Source organism: Carcharodon carcharias, chromosome 20 (genome assembly GCF_017639515.1).
Source record: "Carcharodon carcharias isolate sCarCar2 chromosome 20, sCarCar2.pri, whole genome shotgun sequence".
Taxonomy (NCBI): Eukaryota; Metazoa; Chordata; class Chondrichthyes; order Lamniformes; family Lamnidae; genus Carcharodon; species Carcharodon carcharias.
In genome coordinates, this window is record NC_054486.1 from 113,328,204 (window position 1) to 113,347,830 (window position 19,627).

The 19,627-nt window shown below is 58.9% G+C and overlaps 1 protein-coding gene across 1 annotated transcript in view; it reads right to left on the reverse strand.

The window, feature by feature from the left end:
* Window positions 1-19,627, reverse strand: part of mlh3 (mutL homolog 3 (E. coli)) — a 133,099-nt gene that overhangs the window by 80,666 nt on the left and 32,806 nt on the right. Inside the window, exons 5-6 of the mRNA XM_041214241.1 lie at window positions 13,614-13,718; window positions 13,406-13,478 (exon numbers count right to left, since the gene is read on the reverse strand). Of these exons, the coding sequence (XP_041070175.1) occupies window positions 13,406-13,478; window positions 13,614-13,718 (178 nt within the window). The remainder of the gene's footprint in view (window positions 1-13,405; window positions 13,479-13,613; window positions 13,719-19,627) is intronic.

Here is a 19,627-nt window from a genome sequence, read left to right on the forward strand (position 1 = left end):
CACCCCCCAACCAAACACACAACCCCCACACCCTGCACCCAAACACACATCCACACCCCGCACCCAAACACACACCCACACCCCCCAACCAAACACACAACCCCCACACCCCGCACCCAAACACACATCCACACCCCGCACCCAAACACACACCCACACCCCCCAACCAAACACACAACCCCCACACCCTGCACCCAAACACACATCCACACCCCGCACCCAAACACACATATACACCCCCCAACCAAAAACACACCCCCCCCACCACGCACCCAAACACACACCCACACCCCCCAACCAAACACACCCCCACACCCCGCACCCAAACACACACCCACACCCCGCACCCAAACACACCCCCACACTCCGCACCCAAACACACCCCCACACCCCGCAGCCAAACACACCCCCATACTCCGCACCCAAACACACATACACACCCCCCAACCAAACACACACCCCCCCCACCCCACACCCAAACACACATACACACCCCCCAAACAAACACACCCGCACACCCCGCACCCAAACACACCCCCACACCCCCCAACCAAACACACCCCCACACCGCCCAACCAAACACACCCCCACACCCCCCAACCAAACACACCCCCACACCCCCCAACCAAACACACCCCCACAACCCCCACCCAAACGCACCACCGCACCCCGCACCCAAACACACCCCCACACCCCGCACCCAAACACACCCCCACACCCCGCACCCAAACACACCCCCACACCCCGCACACAAACGCACCCCCACACCCCGCACCCAAACGCACCCCCACACTCCGCACCCAAACACACCCCTACACTCCGCACCCAAACACACACCCACACTCCGCACCCAAACGCACCACCGCACCCCGCACACAAACGCACCACCACACCCCGCACCCAAACGCACCCCCACACTCCGCACCCAAACACACCCCTACACTCCGCACCCAAACACACACCCACACTCCGCACCCAAACACACCCCCACACTCCGCACCCAAACACAGATACACACCCCACACCCAAACACACCCCCACACTCCGCACCCAAACACAGATACACACCCCACACCCAAACACACCCCCACACTCCGCACCCAAACACACCCCCACACTCCGCACCCAAACACACCCCCACACCCCACACCCAAACACACCCCCACACTCCGCACCCAAACACACCCCCACACTCCGCACCCAAACACACACCCACACTCCGCACCCAAACACAGATACACACCCCACACCCAAACACACCCCCACACTCCGCACCCAAACACACCCCCACACTCCGCACCCAAACACACCCCCACACTCCGCACCCAAACACACCCCCACACTCCGCACCCAAACACACCCCCACACTCCGCACCCAAACACACCCCCACACTCCGCACCCAAACACACCCCCACACTCCGCACCCAAACACACCCCCACACTCCGCACCCAAACACACCCCCACACTCCGCACCCAAACACACCCCCACACTCCGCACCCAAACACACCCCCACACCCCGCAGCCAAACACACCCCCACACTCCGCACCCAAACACACCCCCACACTCCGCACTCAAACACACCCCCACACCCCGCACCCAAACACACACCCACACCCCCAAACCAAACACACATACACACCCCGCACCCAAACACATACCCACACCCCCCAACCAAACACACACCACCCCCCAACCTGCACCCAAACACACACCCACACCCCGCATCCAAACACACACCCACATCCCCCAACCAAACACACACCCCCCCACCCCGCACCCAAACACACACCCACACCACGCACCCAAACACACACCCACAACCCGCACCCAAACACACACCCACACCACGCACCCAAACACACACCCACAACCCGCACCCAAACACAAACCCACACCCCGCACCCAAACACACCCCCACACCCCGCACCCAAACACACCCCCACACCCCGCACCCAAACACACACCCACACCCCCCCAACCAAACACACCCCCACACCCCGCACCCAAACACACATACACACCCCGCACCCAAACACATACCCACAACCCCCAACCAAACACACACCCCCCCACCGCGCACCCAAACACACACCCACACCCCCCAACCAAACACACCCCCACACCCCGCACCCAAACACACACCCACACCCCCCAACCAAACACCCCCACACCCCGCACCCAAACACACCCCCACACACCGCACCCAAACACACCCCCACACCCCGCACCCAAACACACCCCCACACCCCGCACCCAAAAACACCCCCCACACCCCCGCACCCAAAAACACCCCCACACCCCGCACCCAAACACACCCCCACACCCCGCACCCAAACACACACCCACACCCCGCACCCAAACACACACCCACACCCCGCACCCAAACACACACCCACATCCCCCAACCAAACACCTCCCCCCGTTCCAAACTCCTCCCCGTTCCAAACACACACCCCCGTTCCAAACACCTCCCCCCGTTCCAAACTCCTCCCCCCGTTCCAAACACCTCCCCGTTCCAAACACCTCCCCCGTTCCAAACACCTCCCCCCGTTCCAAACACCTCCCACCCGTCCCAAACACCTCCCCCCTCGTGCCAAACAACCCCCCCGTGCCAAACACCTCCCCCCGTGCCAAACACCTCCCCCCGTTCCAAACACGTCCCCCCGTTCCAAACACCTCCCCCCCTTCCAACCACCTCCCCCCGTTCCAAACACCTCCCCCCGTTCCAAACACCCCCCCCGTGCCAAACACATCCCCCCCTGTGCCAAACACCTCCCCCCGTTCCAAACTCCTCCCCGTTCCAAACTCCTCCCCCCGTTCCAAACACCTCCCCCCGTTCCAAACACCTCCCCCCGTGCCAAACTCCTCCCCCGTTCCAAACACCTCCCCCCGTGCCAAACTCCTCCCCCCCGTTCCAAACTCCTCCCCCGTTCCAAACACCTCCCCCCGTTCCAAACTCCTCCCCAGTTCCAAACACCTCCCCCCGTTCCAAACTCCTCCCCCCCGTGCCAACCACCTCCCCCCGTTCCAAACTCCTCCCCGTTCCAAACTCCTCCCCCCGTTCCAAACACCTCCCCCCGTTCCAAACTCCTCCCCCCCCGTTCTAAACTCCTCCCCCGTTCCAAACACCTCCCCCCGTGCCAAACTCCTCCCCCCCGTTCCAAACTCCTCCCCCGTTCCAAACACCTCCCCCCGTTCCAAACTCCTCCCCCGTTCCAAACACCTCCCCCCGTTCCAAACTCCTCCCCCCCGTGCCAAACACCTCCCCCCGTTCCAAACACCTCCCCCCGTTCCAAACACCTCCCCCACTTCCAACCACCTCCCCCCGTTCCAAACACCTCCCCCTGTTCCAAACACCCCCCCCCGTGCCAAACACATCCCCCCCTGTGCCAAACACCTCCCCCCGTTCGAAACACCTCCCCCCCGTGCCAAACACCTCTCCCCCGTGCCAAACACCTCCCCCCCAGTGCCAAACACCTCCCCCCGTTCCAAACACCTGCCCCTGTTCCAAACACCTCCCCCTGTTCCAAACACACCCCCCGTGCCAAACACCTCCCCCCGTTCCAAACATCTCCCCCCGTGCCAAACACCTCCCCCCCAGTGCCAAACACCTCCCCCCCGTGCCAAACACCTCTCCCCCGTGCCAAACACCTCCCCCCCAGTGCCAAACTCCTCCCCCCGTTCCAAACACCTCCCCCCGTTCCAAACACCTCCCCCCGTTCCAAACACCTCCCCCCGTTCCAAACTCCTCCCCCCGTTCCAAACTCCTCCCCCCGTGCCAAACTCCTCCCCGTTCCAAACACCTCCCCCCGTTCCAAACACCTCCCCCCGTTCCAAACACCACCACCCGTTCCAAACTCCTCCCCCCCGTTCCAAACTCCTCCCCCCCGTTCCAAACTCCTCCCCCCGTTCCAAACACCTCCCCCCGTTCCAAACTCCTCCCCCCCCGTTCTAAACTCCTCCCCCGTTCCAAACACCTCCCCCCGTGCCAAACTCCTCCCCCCCGTTCCAAACTCCTCCCCCGTTCCAAACACCTCCCCCCGTGCCAAACTCCTCCCCCGTTCCAAACTCCTCCCCCCGTGCCAAACTACTCCCCCGTTCCAAACTCCTCGCCCCGTTCCAAACACCTCCCCCCGTTCCAAACACCTCCCCCCGTTCCAAACTCCTCCCCCGTTCCAAACACCTCCCCCCGTTCCAAACTCCTCCCCCCCGTGCCAAACACCTCCCCCCGTTCCAAACACCTCCCCCCGTTCCAAACACCTCCCCCACTTCCAACCACTTCCCCCCGTTCCAAACACCTCCCCCTGTTCCAAACACCCCCCCCGTGCCAAACACATCCCCCCCTGTGCCAAACACCTCCCCCCGTTCGAAACACCTCCCCCCCGTGCCAAACACCTCTCCCCCGTGCCAAACACCTCCCCCCCAGTGCCAAACACCTCCCCCCGTTCCAAACACCTGCCCCTGTTCCAAACACCTCCCCCTGTTCCAAACACCCCCCCCGTGCCAAACACCTCCCCCCGTTCCAAACATCTCCCCCCGTGCCAAACACCTCCCCCCCAGTGCCAAACACCTCCCCCCCGTGCCAAACACCTCTCCCCCGTGCCAAACACCTCCCCCCCAGTGCCCAACTCCTCCCCCCGTTCCAAACACCTCCCCCCGTTCCAAACACCTCCCCCCGTTCCAAACACCTCCCCCCGTTCCAAACTCCTCCCCCCGTTCCAAACTCCTCCCCCCGTGCCAAACTCCTCCCCGTTCCAAACACCTCCCCCCGTTCCAAACACCTCCCCCCGTTCCAAACACCACCCACCGTTCCAAACTCCTCCCCCCCGTTCCAAACTCCTCCCCCCCATTCCAAACTCCTCCCCCCCGTTCCAAACACCTCCCCCCGTTCCAAACACCTCCCCCCGTTCCAAACACCTCCCCCCGTTCCAAACTCCTCCCCCCCGTTCCAAACTCCTCCCCCCGTTCCAAACTCCTCCCCCCGTGCCAAACTCCTCCCCGTTCCAAACACCTCCCCCCGTTCCAAACACCTCCCCCCGTTCCAAACACCACCCCCCGTTCCAAACTCCTCCCCCCCGTTCCAAACTCCTCCCCCCGTTCCAAACTCCTCCCCCCCGTTCCAAACACCTCCCCCCGTTCCAAACACCTCCCCCCGTTCCAAACTCCTCCTCCCCGTTCCAAACTCCTCCCCCCCGTTCCAAACTCCTCCCCCCCGTTCCAAACTCCTCCCCCCCGTTCCAAACTCCTCCCCCCGTTCCAAACTCCTCCCCCCCGTTCCAAACTCCTCCCCCCCGTTCCAAACTCCTACCCCCGTTCCAAACTCCTCCCCGTTCCAAACTCCTCCCCCGTTCCAAACACCTCCCCCCGTTCCAAACACCTCCCCCCGTTCCAAACTCCTCCCCACCGTTCCAAACTCCTCCCCCCCGTTCCAAACTCCTCCCCCCGTGCCAAACTCCTCCCCGTTCCAAACACCTCCCCCCGTTCCAAACACCTCCCCCCGTTCCAAACACCCCCCCCGTGCCAAACACATCCCCCCCCTGTGCCAAACACCTCCCCCCGTTCCAAACTCCTCCCCGTTCCAAACTCCTCCCCCCGTTCCAAACACCTCCCCCCGTTCCAAACACCTCCCCCCGTTCCAAACTCCTCCCCCCCGTTCCAAACTCCTCCCCCCCGTTCCAAACTCCTCCCCCCGTGCCAAACTCCTCCCGGTTCCAAACACCTCCCCCCGTTCCAAACACCTCCCCCCGTTCCAAACACCTCCCCCCGTTCCAAACACCTCCCCCCGTGCCAAACTCCTCCCCCCGTTCCAAACACCTCCCCCGTTCCAAACACCTCCCCCTGTTCCAAACACCTCCCCCAGTGCCAAACACCTCCCCCCGTTCCAAACACCTCCCCCCCGTGCCAAACACCTCTCCCCCGTGCCAAACACCTCCCCCCCAGTGCCAAACTCCTCCCCCCGTTCCAAACACCTCCCCCCGTTCCAAACACCTCCCCCCGTTCCAAACTCCTCCCCCCGTTCCAAACTCCTCCCCCCGTGCCAAACTCCTCCCCGTTCCAAACACCTCCCCCCGTTCCAAACTCCTCCCCCCCGTTCCAAACTCCTCCCCCCCGTTCCAAACACCTCCCCCCGTTCCAAACACCTCCCCCCGTTCCAAACACCCCCCCCCGTGCCAAACACACCCCCCCTGTGCCAAACACCTCCCCCCGTTCCAAACTCCTCCCCGTTCCAAACTCCTCCCCCCGTTCCAAACACCTCCCCCCGTTCCAAACACCTCCCCCCGTTCCAAACTCCTCCCCCCGTTCCAAACTCCTCCCCCCCGTTCCAAACTCCTCCCCCCCGTTCCAAACTCCTCCCCCCGTGCCAAACTCCTCCCCGTTCCAAACACCTCCCCCCGTTCCAAACTCCTCCTCCCCGTTCCAAACTCCTCCCCCGTTCCAAACACCTCCCCCCGTTCCAAACACCTCCCCCCGTTCCAAACTCCTCGCCCCCGTTCCAAACTCCTCCCCCCCGTTCCAAACTCCTCCCCCCGTTCCAAACTCCTCCCCCGTTCCAAACTCCTCCCCGTTCCAAACACCTCCCCCCGTTCCAAACACCTCCCCCCGTTCCAAACACCCCCCCCGTGCCAAACACATCCCCCCCTGTGCCAAACACCTCACCCCGTTCCAAACACCCCCCCCGTGCCAAACACCTCCCCCCGTTCCAAACACCTCCCCCCGTTCCAAACACCTCCCCCCGTTCCAAACTCCTCCCCGTTCCAAACTCCTCCCCCCGATCCAAACTCCTCCCCGTTCCAAACACCTCCCCCCGTTCCACACACCTCCCCCCGTTCCAAACACCTCCCCCCGTTCCAAACTCCTCTCCGTTCCAAACACCTCCCCCCGTTCCAAACACCTCCCCCCGTTCCAAACACCTCCCCCCGTTCCAAACACCTCCCCCCGTTCCAAACACCTCCCCCCGTTCCAAACTCCTCCCCGTTCCAAACACCTCCCCCCCTGTGCCAAACACCTCCCCCCGTTCCAAACACCTCCCCCCGTTCCAAACACCTCCCCCCGTTCCAAACACCTCCCCCCCTTCCAAACACCTCCCCCCGTTCCAAACTCCTCCCCCCGTTCCAAACACCTCCCCCCGTTCCAAACACCTCCCCCCGTTCCAAACACCTCCCCCCGTTCCAAACACCTCCCCGTTCCAAACACCTCCCCCGTTCCAAACATCTCCCCCCGTTCCAAACTCCTCCCCCCGTTCCAAACACCTCCCCCCATTCCAAACACCTCCCCCAGTGCCAAACACCTCCCCCCGTTCCAAACACCTCCCCCCGTTCCAAACTCCTCCCCGTTCCAAACACCTCCCCCCGTTCCAAACACCTCCCCCCGTGCCAAACTCCTCCCCCCGTTCCAAACACCTCCCCCGTTCCAAACACCTCCCCCCGTGCCAAACTCCTCCCCCCCGTTCCAAACTCCTCCCCCGTTCCAAACACCTCCCCCCGTGCCAAACTCCTCCCCCGTTCCAAACTCCTCCCCCCGTGCCAAACTCCTCCCCCGTTCCAAACTCCTCACCCCGTTCCAAACTCCTCCCCCGTTCCAAACACCTCCCCCCGTTCCAAACTCCTCCCCCGTTCCAAACACCTCCCCCCGTTCCAAACTCCTCCCCCCCGTGCCAAACACCTCCCCCCGTTCCAAACACCTCCCCCCGTTCCAAACACCTCCCCCACTTCCAACCACCTCCCCCCGTTCCAAACACCTCCCCCTGTTCCAAACACCCCCCCCGTGCCAAACACATCCCCCCCTGTTGCAAACACCTCCCCCCGTTCGAAAAACCTCCCCCCCGTGCCAAACACCTCTCCCCCGTGCCAAACACCTCCCCCCCAGTGCCAAACACCTCCCCCCGTTCCAAACACCTGCCCCTGTTCCAAACACCTCCCCCTGTTCCAAACACCCCCCCCGTGCCAAACACCTCCCCCCGTTCCAAACATCTCCCCCCGTGCCAAACACCTCCCCCCCAGTGCCAAACACCTCCAACCCGTGCCAAACACCTCTCCCCCGTGCCAAACACCTCCCCCCCAGTGCCAAACTCCTCCCCCCGTTCCAAACACCTCCCCCCGTTCCAAACACCTCCCCCCGTTCCAAACACCTCCCCCCGTTCCAAACTCCTGCCCCCGTTCCAAACTCCTCCCCCCGTGCCAAACTCCTCCCCGTTCCAAACACCTCCCCCCGTTCCAAACACCTCCCCCCGTTCCAAACACCACCCCCCGTTCCAAACTCCTCCCCCCCGTTCCAAACTCCTCCCCCCCGTTCCAAACTCCTCCCCCCCCGTTCCAAACACCTCCCCCCGTTCCAAACACCTCCCCCCGTTCCAAACACCTCCCCCCGTTCCAAACTCCTCCCCCCCGTTCCAAACTCCTCCCCCCGTTCCAAACTCCTCCCCCCGTGCCAAACTCCTCCCCGTTCCAAACACCTCCCCCCGTTCCAAACACCTCCCCCCGTTCCAAACACCACCCCCCGTTCCAAACTCCTCCCCCCCCGTTCCAAACTCCTCCCCCCGTTCCAAACTCCTCCCCCCCGTTCCAAACACCTCCCCCGTTCCAAACACCTCCCCCCGTTCCAAACACCTCCCCCCGTTCCAAACTCCTCCTCCCCGTTCCAAACTCCTCCCCCCCGTTCCAAACTCCTCCCCCCCGTTCCAAACTCCTCCCCCCCGTTCCAAACTCCTCCCCCCCATTCCAAACTCCTCCCCCCCGTTCCAAACTCCTACCCCCCGTTCCAAACTCCTCCCCGTTCCAAACTCCTCCCCCGTTCCAAACACCTCCCCCCGTTCCAAACACCTCCCCCCGTTCCAAACTCCTCCCCACCGTTCCAAACTCCTCCCCCCCGTTCCAAACTCCTCCCCCCGTGCCAAACTCCTCCCCGTTCCAAACACCTCCCCCCGTTCCAAACACCTCCCCCCGTTCCAAACACCCCCCCCGTGCCAAACACATCCCCCCCTGTGCCAAACACCTCCCCCCGTTCCAAACTCCTCCCCGTTCCAAACTCCTCCCCCCGTTCCAAACACCTCCCCCGGTTCCAAACACCTCCCCCCGTTCCAGACTCCTCCCCCCTGTTCCAAACTCCTCCCCCCCGTTCCAAACTCCTCCCCCCCGTTCCAAACTCCTCCCCCCGTGCCAAACTCCTCCCGGTTCCAAACTCCTCCTCCCCGTTCCAAACTCCTCCTCCCCGTTCCAAACTCCTCCCCCGTTCCAAACACCTCCCCCCGTTCCAAACTCCTCCCCGTTCCAAACACCTACCCCCGTTCCAAACACCTACCCCCGTTCCAAACACGTCCCCCCGTTCCAAAGTCCTCCCCCCGTTCCAAACACCTCCCCCCGTTCCAAACACCTCCCCCCGTTCCAAACACCTCCCCCCGTTCCAAACACCTCCCCCCGTTCCAAACTCCTCCCCCCGTTCCAAACACCTCCCCCCGTTCCAAACTCCTCCCCCCGTTCCAAACACCTCCCCCCGTTCCAAACACCTCCCCCCGTTCCAAACACCTCCCCCCGTTCCAAACACCTCCCCCCGTTCCAAACACCTCCCCCCGTTCCAAACACCTCCCCCCGTTCCAAACTCCTCCCCGTTCCAAACACCTCCCCCCGTTCCAAACTCCTCCCCCCGTTCCAAACACCTCCCCCCGTTCCAAACACCTCCCCCCGTTCCAAACACCTCCCCCCGTTCCAAACACCTCCCCCCGTTCCAAACACCTCCCCCCGTGCCAAACTCCTCCCCCCGTTCCAAACACCTCCCCCGTTCCAAACACCTCCCCCTGTTCCAAACACCTCCCCCAGTGCCAAACACCTCCCCCCGTTCCAAACACCTCCCCCCCGTGCCAAACACCTCCCCCCGTTCCAAACACCTCCCCCAGTGCCAAACACCTCCCCCCGTTCCAAACACCTCCCCCCCTGTGCCAAACACCTCCCCCCGTTCCAAACACCTCCCCCAGTGCCAAACACCTCCCCCCCGTTCCAAACACCTCCCCCCGTTCCAAACACCTCCCCCAGTGCCAAACACCTCCCCCCCGTTCCAAACACCTCCCCCCGTTCCAAACACCTCCCCCCCCCGTGCCAAACACCTCCCCCCGTTCCAAACACCTCCCCCCGTTCCAAACACCTCCCCCCGTTCCAAACACCTCCCCCCGTTCCAAACACCTCCCCCCGTTCCAAACACCTCCCCCCGTTCCAAACACCTCCCCCCGTTCCAAACTCCTCCCCCCGTTCCAAACACCTCCCCCGTTCCAAACACCTCTCCCCCGTGCCAAACACCTCCCCCCCAGTGCCAAACACCTCCCCCCGTTCCAAACACCTCCCCACCGTGCCAAACACCTCTCCCCCGTGCCAAACACCTCCCCCCCAGTGCCAAACTCCTCCCCCCGTTCCAAACACCTCCCCCCGTTCCAAACACCTCCCCCCGTTCCAAACTCCTCCCCCCCGTTCCAAACTCCTCCCCCCGTTCCAAACTCCTCCCCGTTCCAAACACCTCCCCCCGTTCCAAACTCCTCCCCCCCGTTCCAAACTCCTCCCCCCCGTTCCAAACACCTCCCCCCGTTCCAAACACCTCCCCCCGTTCCAAACACCCCCCCCCGTGCCAAACACATCCCCCCCGTGCCAAACACCTCCCCCCGTTCCAAACTCCTCCCCGTTCCAAACTCCTCCCCCCGTTCCAAACACCTCCCCCCGTTCCAAACACCTCCCCCCGTTCCAAACTCCTCCCCCCCGTTCCAAACTCCTCCCCCCGTTCCAAACTCCTCCCCCCCGTTCCAAACTCCTCCCCCCGTGCCAAACTCCTCCCCGTTCCAAACACCTCCCCCCGTTCCAAACTCCTCCTCCCCGTTCCAAACTCCTCCCCCGTTCCAAACACCTCCCCCCGTTCCAAACACCTCCCCCCGTTCCAAACTCCTCGCCCCCGTTCCAAACTCCTCCCCCCCGTTCCAAACTCCTCCCCCCGTTCCAAACTCCTCCCCGTTCCAAACACCTCCCCGTTCCAAACACCTCCCCCCGTTCCAAACACCCCCCCCGTGCCAAACACATCCCCCCCTGTGCCAAACACCTCCCCCCGTTCCAAACACCCCCCCCCGTGCCAAACACCTCCCCCCGTTCCAAACACCTCCCCCCGTTCCAAACACCTCCCCCCGTTCCAAACTCCTCCCCGTTCCAAACTCCTCCCCCCGTTCCAAACTCCTCCCCGTTCCAAACACCTCCCCCCGTTCCAAACAGCTCCCCCCGTTCCAAACACCTCCCCCCGTTCCAAACTCCTCCCCGTTCCAAACACCTCCCCCCGTTCCAAACACCTCCCCCCCGTTCCAAACACCTCCCCCCGTTCCAAACACCTCCCCCCGTTCCAAACACCTCCCCCCGTTCCAAACTCCTCCCCGTTCCAAACACCTCCCCCCCTGTGCCAAACACCTCCCCCCGTTCCAAACACCTCCCCCCGTTCCAAACACCTCCCCCCGTTCCAAACACCTCCCCCCCTTCCAAACACCTCCCCCCGTTCCAAACTCCTCCCCCGGTTCCAAACACCTCCCCCCGTTCCAAACACCTCCCCCCGTTCCAAACACCTCCCCCCGTTCCAAACACCTCCCCGTTCCAAACACCTCCCCCGTTCCAAACACCTCCCCCCGTTCCAAACTCCTCCCCCCGTTCCAAACACCTCCCCCCATTCCAAACACCTCCCCCAGTGCCAAACACCTCCCCCCGTTCCAAACACCTCCCCCCGTTCCAAACACCTCCCCCCGTTCCAAACACCTCCCCCCGTTCCAAACACCTCCCCCCGTTCCAAACACCTCCCCCCGTTCCAAACACCTCCCCCCGTGCCAAACTCCTCCCCCCGTTCCAAACACCTCCCCCGTGCCAAACACCTCCCCCCGTTCCAAACACCTCCCCCCGTTCCAAACACCAAACACCTCCCCCCGTTCCAAACACCTCCCCCCGTGCCAAACTCCTCCCCCCGTTCCAAACACCTCCCCCGTTCCAAACTCCTCCCCCCGTTCCAAACACCTCCCCCCGTTCCAAACACCTCCCCCCGTTCCAAACACCTCCCCCCGTTCCAAACACCTCCCCCCGTTCCAAACACCTCCCCCCCGTTCCAAACACCTCCCCCCGTTCCAAACACCTCCCCCCGTTCCAAACACCTCCCCCCGTTCCAAACACCTCCCCCCGTTCCAAACACCTCCCCCCCGTTCCAAACACCTCCCCCCGTTCCAAACACCCCCCCCGTGCCAAACACATCCCCCCGTTCCAAACACCTCCCCCCGTTCCAAACACCCCCCCCGTGCCAAACACATCCCCCCCGTGCCAAACACCTCCCCCCGTTCCAAACACCCCCCCCGTGCCAAACACATCCCCCCCTGTGCCAAACACCTCCCCCCGTTCCAAACTCCTCCCCGTTCCAAACTCCTCCCCATTCCAAACACCTCCCCCCGTTCCAAACACCTCCCCCCGTTCCAAACACCTCCCCCCGTTCCAAACTCCTCCCCGTTCCAAACACCTCCCCCCGTTCCAAACACCTCCCCCCGTTCCAAACACCTCCCCCCGTTCCAAACACCTCCCCCCGTTCCAAACACCTCCCCCCGTTCCAAACACCTCCCCCCGTTCCAAACACCTCCCCCCGTTCCAAACTCCTCCCCGTTCCAAACACCTCCCCCCGTTACAAACACCTCCCCCCGTTCCAAACACCTCACCCCCCGTTCCAAACACCTCCCCCCGTTCCAAACACCTCCCCCCGTTCCAAACACCTCCCCCCGTTCCAAACACCTCCCCCCGTTCCAAACACCTCCCCCAGTGCCAAACACCTCCCCCCGTTCCAAACACCTCCCCCCGTTCCAAACACCTCCCCCAGTGCCAAACACCTCCCCCCGTGCCAAACACCTCCCCCCGTTCCAAACTCCTCCCCCCGTTCCAAACACCTCCCCCCGTTCCAAACACCTCCCCCCGTACCAAACACCTCCCCGTTCCAAACACCTCCCCCGTTCCAAACACCTCCCCCCGTTCCAAACTCCTCCCCCCGTGCCAAACACCTCCCCCTGTTCCAAACACCTCCCCCCGTTCCAAACACCTCCCCCCGTTCCAAACACCTCCCCCTCGTTCCAAACACCTCCCCCCGTTCCAAACACCTCCCCCCGTTCCAAACACCTCCCCCCGTTCCAAACACCTCCCCCAGTGCCAAACACCTCCCCCCGTTCCAAACACCTCCCCCCAGTGCCAAACACCTCCCCCCGTGCCAAACACCTCCCCCTGTTCCAAACACCTCCCCCCGTTCCAAACAACCCCTAAACCAAATACTCATCTCCTAACACAACCTCCCACACCAAACTTCAATAGTTGAATGCAGGCAGAGCATACAGGACATCACTTACCCATCACGCAAGGCAGGCTCACTCACCTGTTGTTGCCTCTTTGTTCGCCCTCGTATTTATCAAGCAGGCAATGAACTTATTGTCTACCTGGTTAAGTACCTGAAAGACAGCATGATTACAGAGCTGCTAGGGAAGCAGGATTGGAGACTGATCTCAGCACCTAAAAAGAATGCTTTATAAAAGTCACATCACTCACCCAGAATGCCACATGTGTGGTTGGTGTCAGCTTCTCACCTGCATTGAGCTGATCATGTCTTTGGTGAAGCGGTAAGGATACAGGATATTGTGGATCTTCACTGCCAAAGTGCCAGCCTGCTCATTGCTAACATTTACAGCAACCTAGATCACCAGCATCACAGAATGGAGACATGTTAAAGGGCTAAGAGTGCCCAGTTCAACCACACACGCCAACCATTCACTACTCCCCGTACCTGCCCCAACCATTAACAACCCCTATACCTGCCCCAACCATTAACAACCCTATACCTGCCCCAACCATTAACCAACCCCTATACCTGCCCCAACCATTAACCAACCCTATACCTGCCCCAACCATTAACCAACCCTATACCTGCCCCAACCATTAACAACCCCTATACCTGCCCCAACCATTAACCAACCCTATACCTGCCCCAACCATTAACCAACCCTATACCTGCCCCAACCATTAACAACCCCTATACCTGCCCCAACCATTAACAACCCTATACCTGCCCCAACCATTAACAACCCTATACCTGCCCCAACCATTAACAACCCTATACCTGCCCCAACCATTCACAACCCCTATACCTGCCCCAACCATTAACAACCCTATACCTGCCCCAACCATTAACAACCCTATACCTGCCCCAACCATTAACAACCCTATACCTGCCCCAACCATTAACAACCCTATACCTGCCCCAACCATTAACCAACCCTATACCTGCCCCAACCATTAACCAACCCTATACCTGCCCCAACCATTAACAACCCCTATACCTGCCCCAACCATTAACAACCCTATACCTGCCCCAACCATTAACAACCCTATACCTGCCCCAACCATTAACAACCCCTATACCTGCCCCAACCATTAACAACCCTATACCTGCCCCAACCATTAACAACCCTATACCTGCCCCAACCATTAACAACCCTATACCTGCCCCAACCATTCACAACCCTATACCTGCCCCAACCATTAACAACCCTATACCTGCCCCAACCATTCACAACCCCTATACCTGCCCCAACCATTAACAACCCTATACCTGCCCCAACCATTAACAACCCCTATACCTGCCCCAACCATTCACAACCCTATACCTGCCCCAACCATTAACAACCCCTATACCTGCCCCAACCATTAACAACCCTATACCTGCCCCAACCATTCACAACCCCTATACCTGCCCCAACCATTAACAACCCTATACCTGCCCCAACCATTAACCAACCCTATACCTGCCCCAACCATTAACAACCCCTATACCTGCCCCAACCATTAACCAACCCTATACCTGCTCCAACCATTCACAACCCTATACCTGCCCCAACCATTAACAACCCCTATACCTGCCCCAACCATTAACAACCCCTATACCTGCCCCAACCATTAACAACCCCTATACCTGCCCCAACCATTAACAACCCCTATACCTGCCCCAACCATTAACCAACCCTATACCTGCCCCAACCATTAACAACCCTATACCTGCCCCAACCATTAACAACCCCTATACCTGCCCCAACCATTAACAACCCCTATACCTGCCCCAACCATTAACCAACCCTATACCTGCCCCAACCATTAACAACCCTATACCTGCCCCAACCATTAACAACCCTATACCTGCCCCAACCATTAACAACCCTATACCTGCCCCAACCATTAACAACCCTATACCTGCCCCAACCATTAACAACCCCTATACCTGCCCCAACCATTAACAACCCCTATACCTGCCCCAACCATTAACCAACCCTATACCTGCCCCAACCATTAACAACCCTATACCTGCCCCAACCATTAACAACCCTATACCTGCCCCAACCATTAACAACCCTATACCTGCCCCAACCATTCACAACCCCTATACCTGCCCCAACCATTAACAACCCCTATACCTGCCCCAACCATTAACAACCCCTATACCTGCCCCAACCATTCACAACCCCTATACCTGCCCCAACCATAACAACCCTATACCTGCCCCAACCATTAACAACCCCTATACCTGCCCCAACCATTCACAACCCTATACCTGCCCCAACCATTCACAACCCCTATACCTGCCCCAACCATTAACAACCCTATACCTGCCCCAACCATTCACAACCCCTATACCTGCCCCAACCATTAACAACCCTATACCTGCCCCAACCATTAACCAACCCTATACCTGCCCCAACCATTAACAACCCCTATACCTGCCCCAACCATTAACCAACCCTATACCTGCTCCAACCATTCACAACCCTATACCTGCCCCAACCATTAACAACCCCTATACCTGCCCCAACCATTAACAACCCTATACCTGCCCCAACCATTCACAACCCCTATACCTGCCCCAACCATTAACAACCCTATACCTGCCCCAACCATTAACAACCCTATACCTGCCCCAACCATTCACAACCCCTATACCTGCCCCAACCATTAACAACCCTATACCTGCCCCAACCATTAACCAACCCTATACCTGCCCCAACCATTAACAACCCTATACCTGCCCCAACCATTAACCAACCCCTATACCTGCCCCAACCATTAACCAACCCTATACCTGCCCCAACCATTCACAACCCGTATACCTGCCCCAACCATTAACCAACCCTATACCTGCCCCAACCATTAACAACCCCTATACCTGCCCCAACCATTAACCAACCCTATACCTGCCCCAACCATTAACAACCCCTATACCTGCCCCAACCATTAACAACCCCTATACCTGCCCCAACCATTAACAACCCCTATACCTGCCCCAACCATTAACAACCCCTATACCTGCCCCAACCATTAACAACCTATACCTGCCCCAACCATTAACAACCCCTATACCTGCCCCAACCATTCACAACCCCTATACCTGCCCCAACCATTAACCAACCCTATACCTGCCCCAACCATTAACAACCCCTATACCTGCCCCAACCATTAACCAACCCTATACCTGCCCCAACCATTAACCAACCCTATACCTGCCCCAACCATTCACAACCCCTATACCTGCCCCAACCATTAACAACCCTATACCTGCCCCAACCATTAACCAACCCTATACCTGCCCCAACCATTCACAACCCCTATACCTGCCCCAACCATTAACAACCCCTATACCTGCCCCAACCATTAACAACCCTATACCTGCCCCAACCATTAACAACCCTATACCTGCCCCCAACCATTAACCAACCCTATACCTGCCCCAACCATTCACACCCCTATACCTGCCCCAACCATTAACAACCCCTATACCTGCCCCAACCATTAACAACCCTATACCTGCCCCAACCATTCACAACCCCTATACCTGCCCCAACCATTAACAACCCTATACCTGCCCCAACCATTAACAACCCCTATACCTGCCCCAACCATTAACAACCCCTATACCTGCCCCAACCATTAACAACCCCTATACCTGCCCCAACCATTAACAACCCTATACCTGCCCCCAACCATTCACAACCCCTATACCTGCCCCAACCATTAACCAACCCTATACCTGCCCCCAACCATTAACAACCCCTATACCTGCCCCAACCATTAACAACCCCTATACCTGCCCCAACCATTAACCAACCCCTATACCTGCCCCAACCATTAACCAACCCTATACCTGCCCCAACCATTACAACCCTATACCTGCCCCAACCATTAACCAACCCTATACCTGCCCCAACCATTAACCAACCCCTATACCTGCCCCAACCATTAACAACCCCTATACCTGCCCCAACCATTAACCAACCCTATACCTGCCCCAACCATTAACCAACCCTATACCTGCCCCAACCATTCACAACCCCTATACCTGCCCCAACCATTAACAACCCCTATACCTGCCCCAACCATTAACAACCCCTATACCTGCCCCAACATTAACCAACCCTATACCTGCCCCAACCATTAACCAACCCTATACCTGCCCCAACCATTCACAACCCCTATACCTGCCCCAACCATTAACAACCCCTATACCTGCCCCAACCATTAACAACCCCTATACCTGCCCCAACCAATCACAACCCCTATACCTGCCCCAACCATTAACAACCCCTATACCTGCCCACATTCACAACCCTATACCTGCCCCAACCATTAACAACCCCTATACCTGCCCCAACCATTAACAACCCCTATACCTGCCCCAACCATTAACAACCCTATACCTGCCCCAACCATTAACAACCCCTATACCTGCCCCAACCATTAACAACCCTATACCTGCCCCAACCATTAACAACCCCTATACCTGCCCCAACCATTAACAACCCTATACCTGCCCCAACCATTCACAACCCTATACCTGCCCCAACCATTAACAACCCCTATACCTGCCCCAACCATTAACAACCCCTATACCTGCCCCAACCATTAACCAACCCTATACCTGCCCCAACCATTAACAACCCCTATACCTGCCCCAACCATTAACAACCCTATACCTGCCCCAACCATTAACAACCCTATACCTGCCCCAACCATTAACAACCCCTATACCTGCCCCAACCATTAACAACCCTATACCTGCCCCAACCATTAACAACCCCTATACCTGCCCCAACCATTAACAACCCCTATACCTGCCCCAACCATTAACCAACCCCTATACCTGCCCCAACCATTAACAACCCTATACCTGCCCCAACCATTAACAACCCTATACCTGCCCCAACCATTCACAACCCCTATACCCTGCCCCAACCATTAACAACCCCTATACCTGCCCCAACCATTAACAACCCTATACCTGCCCCAACCATTAACAACCCTATACCTGCCCCAACCATTAACAACACTATACCTGCCCCAACCATTAACAACCCCTATACCTGCCCCAACCATTAACAACCCTATACCTGCCCCAACCATTAACAACCCCTATACCTGCCCCAACCATTAACAACCCCTATACCTGCCCCAACCATTAACCAACCCTATACCTGCCCCAACCATTCACAAACCCCTATACCTGCCCCAACCATTAACAACCCTATACCTGCCCCAACCATTAACAACCCCTATACCTGCCCCAACCATTTAACAACCCCTATACCTGCCCCAACCATTAACAACCCTATACCTGCCCCAACCATTAACAACCCTATACCTGCCCCAACCATTAACAACCCTATACCTGCCCCAACCATTAACAACCCCTATACCTGCCCCAACCATTAACCAACCCTATACCTGCCCCAACCATTAACAACCCTATACCTGCCCCAACCATTAACAACCCTATACCTGCCCCAACCATTAACAACCCCTATACCTGCCCAACCATTAACAACCCCTATACCTGCCCCAACCATTAACAACCCCTATACCTGCCCCAACCATTAACAACCCCTATACCTGCCCCAACCATTAACAACCCTATACCTGCCCCAACCATTAACAACCCTATACCTGCCCCAACCATTAACAACCCTATACCTGCCCAACCATTAACAACCCCTATACCTGCACCAACCATTAACCAACCCTATACCTACCACAACCATTAACAACCCTGTACCTGCCCCAACCATTAACAACCCTATACCTGCCCCAACCATTAACAACCCCTATACCTGCCCCAACCATTAACAACCCCTATACCTGGCCCCCACCATTAACAACCCCTATACCTGCCCCAACCATTCACAACCCCTAACCTGCCCCAACCATTAACAACCCCTATACCTGCCCCAACCATTAACAACCCCTATACCTGCCCCAACCAATTAACCACCCCTATACCTGCCCCAACCATTAACAACCCTATACCTGCCCCAACCATTAACAACCCCTATACCTGCCCAACCATAACAACCCCTATACCTGCCCCAACCATTCACAACCCTATACCCTGCCCCAACCATTAACAACACTATACCTGCCCACCAACCATTAACAACCCCTATACCTTGCCCCAACATTAACAACCCCCTTATACCTGCCCCAACCATTCACAACCCCTTATACCTGCCCCAACCATTAACAAACCCTATACCTGCCCCAACCATTAACAACCCCTATACCTGCC